Source organism: Montipora capricornis, chromosome 1 (genome assembly GCF_036669925.1).
Source record: "Montipora capricornis isolate CH-2021 chromosome 1, ASM3666992v2, whole genome shotgun sequence".
In the NCBI taxonomy this organism is placed as follows: domain Eukaryota; kingdom Metazoa; phylum Cnidaria; class Anthozoa; order Scleractinia; family Acroporidae; genus Montipora; species Montipora capricornis.
In genome coordinates this window covers 44,262,964-44,270,463 of record NC_090883.1, presented here as the reverse complement: position 1 = coordinate 44,270,463, position 7,500 = coordinate 44,262,964, and the positions used below count along the sequence as shown (strand labels likewise).

At 38.9% G+C, this 7,500-nt stretch overlaps 1 protein-coding gene across 1 annotated transcript in view; it reads right to left on the bottom strand.

The window, feature by feature from the left end:
• The window catches only part of LOC138045838 (integrin alpha-7-like), a 46,881-nt gene that overhangs the window by 16,744 nt on the left and 22,637 nt on the right, over nucleotides 1-7,500 (bottom strand). The window contains exons 16-18 of the mRNA XM_068892473.1: nucleotides 5,451-5,596; nucleotides 2,403-2,558; nucleotides 677-744 (exon numbers count right to left, since the gene is read on the bottom strand). Coding sequence (XP_068748574.1) covers nucleotides 677-744; nucleotides 2,403-2,558; nucleotides 5,451-5,596 — 370 coding nt within the window. The remainder of the gene's footprint in view (nucleotides 1-676; nucleotides 745-2,402; nucleotides 2,559-5,450; nucleotides 5,597-7,500) is intronic.

Genomic DNA, 7,500 nt, shown 5'->3' with positions numbered 1-7,500 from the left:
TTGCTGCAAGTAAATTTACTTCTTCTTTTAGTTCTGAAGCGACAACATCGTCAGCTTCAAAACCGAAGGAAACATCGGTTTTGGGTATCGTCTTCAACCGCTTCAGATAACCATCATACGCAGTTCTTATGTTGCGGAATTTGACCTCTGCCTCCGCCGCCGATAAATTAACTTTCTCGCCGATTTTTTTCCCAGCTGTTAGCCTTTTTGTTTTTCTTTTTTATAATCTTTACTGTTACGGTTGTAAACGCACTCATACCGTGCAACTTCCTCCATAAATTCCTCGTTAATAACGTTACCATGTTCAATGCCAGCCATGTTTACAACAAATAAGCATTGCTATAAACGAACATTCGGGCTTTGTGGCTAAAGCGTTGAATCATGGGTCAGAATTAAAAATATTATGAGATACGTTTCGATCGCAGATCGTAGAACTTTGATTTCCATATGATTGCGGATCGCAAACAATCACAGAAGATAGAACATGGTTCTATCTTCTACGATCGTCTGCGATCATATGGAAACCAGCCTTAATAAAAGTGCTTCTCCGAATTTTGTCTGTGGTTATGCCCACGCAAGGCGCTGCAAACTAAATTTGCTTTCTAAATTCCGTTGCCGTCTACGTTTCGTAGGTGCCTTATTATAAAGAAAATGGATAGTTTTTTTGTGAACTTACCGCTTGCTTTTACTATCATCCAGGACTAAATCTGGAACACACTTTTTACAATCCCTCTTAAAAGTCAGCTACAAGACGTAAGAAAATCAATGAGGATACGGTGGGTGATTGCTTTAGCGTGCAAGGAAACATGTAGTTATCTTTTGCCAATGACTCAACCCTGCCTTATCGATTAGGAATAAAATGTAATAGTTAATTCACTTATGCAATGTTTACAGGATAGGAAGTTGTTCAGTTAATTGGACTAAATATTGACGCTTGTGGACAGCGTGGACCTTATAGACTTTGGACCACTAGACAAGTATTTTTTTTAACATGGGCCCTGAAAAAGGACGTTTGCCATGGACAAGACGTTACTACTTTAATTTCATTTTACCAAACTTTGAACATCAACAAGCAAGCAAGCACTATTGAAATAAATTTTTTCGTTCGACAAAAGTGATATCTATTATTTCATTTTTTGTCCGTCAAAACGTTCATTCAGTCGCGAATAAATTGAACCAAACAGGAACATTATTTTCGGGTAAAAAACAATATTTTTTTCCAGTTTTTAAGTCCGGCACGTCAGCCATCTTTCAAAAGCATTCCTTGAATGCATGGACGCGTGTAGACGGAAGAGAAATCACTTTGGTAGTCAGGGTCCTTGCATTCAAGGCCATTTGTTTTGGATGACTTCCGCTCTGAAAGAACTTCATCTGACCTTTTCACACCTAGGAATATTTAGTTCTACGACGAGGAGTACCGATAAACGCAGTCAAAGTTGGTGGGTGTCCTATCGTTCGGTTTAAAGGCCCATTTCCACCCTTGATGCAACGCTATCGTTTGTGTGGCACTATTGTTGAATACTGAGCGTATTTCGACTGGCTAACTATTTTTGTCACGCCAATTCCTGTAATTTCGTGATACACGAAATTCATGCCCGCGCGCAATGCTTTCAAGGTGAAAATGGGCCTTTGAAACCTCGAATGACATAAACTTTGAATGATAATAAAACAAGTCATAGAAAAGTCGGGAACTATTACGATTCAAGGAGTTTTACCTCGGTGGCACTAACATTAAACGTTTTGTTAATTTAAGGGTGATCTTTACAGGGGTGTCAATGACTTGTTTTCTTAAGTCTCCCCTGCCCGACTCACAAGAGAATTTAGAATTGGCATCATGAAGGGGAATGCCACATTTTAAGTGGTACTATGATCAAAAAATCACATCCTGTTTTTCTTCAGATTTTAAAGGCGTGTTCGCTTAACACCTAACAGGCAAAATTTTGAGCTTTGAGTTTTATCCGAAGGCTGTTTATTTTGAGTGTAAGTTTTGGATTTCACGGTCCGCCATTACTCACGTTCAAAACTGATCGATTGGACCTCAGAGGGTTGGATCTAGCTTAAAATTTCATTGTGTAAACGCAATTTATTATATATGCAAAACACGGGTTTAGAAGTCTGAAAGCCTGAAACTCCCATGCTGCATATTAATTTAGCCGCGTACACACGCATTGCATTCTTAAACTAGTGAGTCTTTGACGTCATATTCTCCTCGACCCAGCTCTCTCAAGATTTTAAAGTTAGTAATGGCGGACCAATAAATAAGAAAATTGCAGTTAAAATAAACAGGTGTTCTTTTAAAATTAGAACTTAAAACTTGGATCATTTAGTGTTTAGTTAACATAGTTTTGAAATCCAAAGAGAAAAAGAAATCTTTTTTTGGTCGTAGTACCACTTTAACCTACCACAGTCGATTCTTCTCGGGACTTTGTGGGATCCAACACAGCATAGGGTACAAGAGATGGAACATCATTTGGGTCGCTCAGAGTGGATGAAGTGTTTTCAACGATTTTATATGTGAGCTTGAATTTTATGTCAGGAAAGACATCCTCCACTTGTTCCTGTAGAAATGGACGTGGAAAACACGGTACGAGATTAAGAGGTCTGTTAATTTAATTAATTAATTAACTAGTGATCACTAGTTAACAGATGATGGCTCGGAAGTGCTCGGAAAACGCCAAAAGACAAGATCTAACGTGTAAAAAAGGATCTGCATGTGTTGTGAACTCACGCACAACATTTTTACCACTCAGATGACGAATATCGTTGTCAATATGAGAACAGACAACGCTGAACCACATTCGATTTGTTAAACTGACTTTAGCAGGTAAAAGAACCTGTTAAACGCACTTAATATCAAATTTAGCTCTAGCTCTGATAACGAGCCAATATATCTGGTATATCGTTATCACTGAGATTTTTCTGAAATAGCAATGTTCTTTCAATATTACGTTCTTTATCATTGGCTGAGTCTTAAAAAAACGATAGGCAAAATAATGTAAGCAAAGATTGACCCTGTTGTTTTTCAAGTGCTTTGTTGTTCGTTTTGCACATTGCGGCAAAGAAATGTACAAAATAATAATGATTATGATGATAAATTTATATAGCGCTTTTTTACAATGTAAAACGAAAATACAATTAAGAACAATGTAATATAAAAAAGAAATAAATAATCGATCAAATAGAAAAATAAGAAATAAAATATATAAAAAATCTAGCTGTAACTAATTGTCATATGCTTTTTTGGACAAGAACGTCTTCAAATGTTTCTTAAAAGTATCTAATTTCGGGGCCATTCTAATTGTCAATGGAAGATTATTCCACTTTAATAGACCAGCAAAAGCGAAAGCTCGATCACCGAAAGTCTTGCATTTGGTTCGAGGGAGCTCTAACAAAGTAAGATCATTGGATCTCAGATCTCAGAGAGCTTCTGGTTGATGCCTTTTTCTTAATGAGATTGCAAATATAGCGTGAAGCCATATCAGTTAATGCTTTGAAAACACGCAGTATAGCAAGATTCTACTCTTTTCATTAGTAGACCCTTTCGGCAAAACGGTGCATCCTGAGTAATCAGGATAAAGTGCATGAAGAGCTTACGAACGTTTTCTCGATCAAATCAAGGTAAGTGTTTGATTCTATGCTTATTTACTAGTATGAGTTGTGTAGAAGCTATTAGAGTCCGTGAAATGGAGAAAATTTATCGTGAATTGGAATTCGCGCAATTGACGCTTCGTTGGCAAAACATTTCTTCTAGAGTCGATTTTATTGCTTTTTCGAGTTATCTTTTTTCTCTCAGATGGAAGATATGGCTTTCGAAGATTTTCTGGATTGGAGCGTTGGTCAACCTCAGTTTTATTTCAGGATGAGAAGAGGAAAGTCGACAACTGGTACTGATAATTAAGCATAGAATCAAACACTCGCCTTGATTTGATCGAGAAAACTGTATGAGAGACGGTAAAGTTTCCTTCACAAACCACCACAACAAAAACTTTGATCGATCACCCTCACTCCAAAGTCTGTAAGCTCATCGTGCACTTTATCCTGATTACCCACCATGCACCGTTTCGCCGAAAGGGTCTACGCTATCCTTGTTTTACAAAGCATGGTTTTCACTAGCGACGCAAGCAAACAGGCTAGCTAGCGCAAGCGCAAATAAGTAGCTTATGCTGAGTGAAAACGAACGTAGACACAACTATAACGTTTCATCAAAATCAACGACGGCCTCCGCCATTTTGTTCAAAAGTTGAGACGCGGGGAATCTGGAACGAGTGCTTTAATTGGTCAGACACGGCCAGGTGTAGCAAATCTCCTTGGGCTTATGCCGTGTTTCGTTTTCACACGGTACAAGGAGAACAGAGGCACAAGTGAAAACCAACTCTGGACTCCAGGGCCCGGTTGTTCGAAAGCCGATTAACTTAATCCTGGATTACGGTAAGCTTTTGCTTCATATTTTCAACTTGTTGGTGATAGTTTCTTTTGCTGATTTTTGTTTCTCATAATTGACTTCTTATAATGTACGGTTTTGCCGAATATCAGCGTTGAACAACATTTGGGAGTAGAGAAATAAACTCATTGGTTAACTGTTATTCTGGGATTAGCGTTAATCGACTTTTGAACAACCGGGCCCAGAGCTCTTCTCGTTCGCGCATAAGAGCTCTGGGAAACCCTGATACAAAGTGTCTTCTCGTTGGTTTTCGAAAAGAACAATGACAAGCGTCTCTGATTGGTGCATTCATGTTAACACGAGCAGAGAACAGGCGCCGTAAGGTTCACATAGCCAATTGTTGGCGATAAGAGCCCTACGGCGCATGGAGTTTCCCAGAGCCCAGATCCGGGGCTTTGGTGACGAGAATGGTGAAAACCAGACTTAAGGTTGCAGCCGCGGGCGTCGTCGTCTCTGTATGAATCCACAATCAACCAATCAATCATTAAATCTCTTCATTAACATGTCAGACTAGATTTTCTTACGACTGCTGAGAAAAGACACCATAATAGCCCTAATTCACAATAGCCGCCATGTTGGTTTTCAAATTGTCATGCAAATTAGCCATGTGTTATGCTGGGGGGCAAACATTGCGGAAAATCGGCTCGTCGAAGTATTGAATTAACATTGCTAAAAGTACATTTTAGAATTTAGAATTAAGTACCTTTTATAATGATTTTATATCTTTTGATTGCCTCCGACATTTTGACTTTCTACTTCGTTATCTGCTCATTTTTTCACTAAAAAAACATCAAAGTAACTTCTGTAAGCATTCTATTTTACTACTTAGGTGATAAACATTTAATGAATGTGAAACAAATCATCTGTGTGGCTAAGATGTTCGTTATAACCTCTCGAACTTGAGTTGTTTGCCTCCTCAGAAGTGTGTAGCTAATTTGCATGATAAAGGCAAATCCAACATGGCGGCTATCGTGAATAAGGTCTATTATGATATTAACACAGTTCTTACCCTGAAGTACGCTTCCCGAATGAAGCAATCCCTAGTGATTCGAACGTCTTCAGTCGCATTAATTTCGTCCTGGTTGTTTAAACTAAACAGAACACGCTTCGTTGTTTCCGCATAATCAATGTCAGAGTTTATAAAGAACACCATCGCTGAAAAGAAGGATATAATCATCAGATGTGAATAGGGAATGATCAACAGGGAACCGCAAAAGAAAGCAATGAGCAGGGCTGGAAAAATAACATTTTACAAGTCAAACACTCCAAACATAGGTTTGCGATTACATTAGGGAGCTTAAGCAACGACAACGGCGATAGCAACGAGAACGTCACAAATTTGCATATTTAGTGGGCAAAAACAATAGCTTTGCACGCCGTGCACGTGCGTTTTTCACTTTTGTTCATTTCTTTGCCGCCGTCAGCAAAACAACAACGTAAAATAACCAAATTTGAGGTTTTATGAAGAACGTCAGCACTTGAGGACAAATTTTCAGTTTCTTCCCTAAATTAAGTGCCGTTCCGACCAGTGTCATTTTCGAGGAACTACCATACCCTTGTCATATTAAAAGGTTGAAATAGTCACGTAGCGATTAAAACTACGCAAATTTCTATTTTGAGATGACGTTCTCGTTGCCGTCGCCGTTGTCGTTGCTTAAGCTCCCTATTAACAAAAGGGTCAGTTTCGGTTTGCCAAGTTTACCTTGGCATAGGCCAATCTGGTCTTGGGTAGATTTGGTATATTTTGTGTGTGAAACGGCATAAAGGCAAGTGGTTAAGAGATGAAAACTTGGGAAGCGAGACGTGAACCTTACACTTATCTGGACAATTTAGGCAATTTCTCAGGTGTCTATAAAGAGACATTTGCTTAAATTGTTTAAGGTAATTCCCTTGAAAATGACGTACTATCCAGATTTTTGTCAAACTTGGCACAATTGATATTCATGCACAGGAAATTTTTAAAAACTGAGTGGTAGAGTTGGTAGAGCGTTGCACCGGCATCGCCACCGGGCTTTTTCTGGAGTCTACAAGAGACAATTGCTTAAATTGTCCAGATAAATGCGAAAATCACTTCCCACTTTCATCTGTAACCCGCACTTCAAATTTGACAAATCAAAAGTGGTTCAGCGTTGTCTGTTCTCTTATCGACAACGATATTCGTCATCACAGTGGTCAAAATGTTGTGGACTCACGAGGCGCAGCCACAATGCCACAACGCTAACCCTAAGGCTGAACCACTTTCTATTTGTTTTTTACCGCAATATTCAACGCCAAAGAAAGTGTTTATTTCAGAGCGCGACCAAAATCGTGACACAAAGAAAGAGCAAGTCTTTGGTTTTGCATTATTTCACTCAGTGATTGATTCAAAGTTCTCGCGCCACTTTTTCAACCAATCACAAGTGAAACCAAAACTAATCGTGGCTCGCGCGTGCACATTTTCCCGAGCTTTGTGTCGGCTACGTGTAATTACTTCGAGTTTTGATTGGTTTACTGGATTGTCTCCGTCCTTTTTGACTGGCCAAAGTAATTACTTTGGTTTTGGTTTTACGACACTCGATTGAAACCCGCTCTATAACTTTTTCGCAATACGATTGGTTTATTTCCCAAAATGAGCTTTCCTGATTGGATATTACATTGCGTGACAAATTGACGCGAGCAGCGTTGTCTAGAGTCTTATCGACAACGGAAAATTAGCCAATCAGATTGCGAGATTACAAGCAATTGTGGCAAAAATATACATTAACTTCATTTGGATGTAACTTTCACTTAACTATTTTTTAGTTCACCCTTTTGTCGTTTAAAGCAGCTTTAAGGTTTGGTATCGTGTACATGCTTTGATAAGAGTGATTCAAAACGGACTAAAATGGTAGGCCATTTTTCTCTATAGTAGAGGAAGGTTTGTCGAATATCACTCGCCCAGCTAACATGATTATGAGGAATGCCGGGATCCTAGAAAAAAGCTTAAGGAGACTTATATTCTTGAGCAAACGAGGAATAAAAGGGAGATTAAAAACCTACCACCATTAGCGTGTGCGTGATGTGATGAACAAGGTAACCAT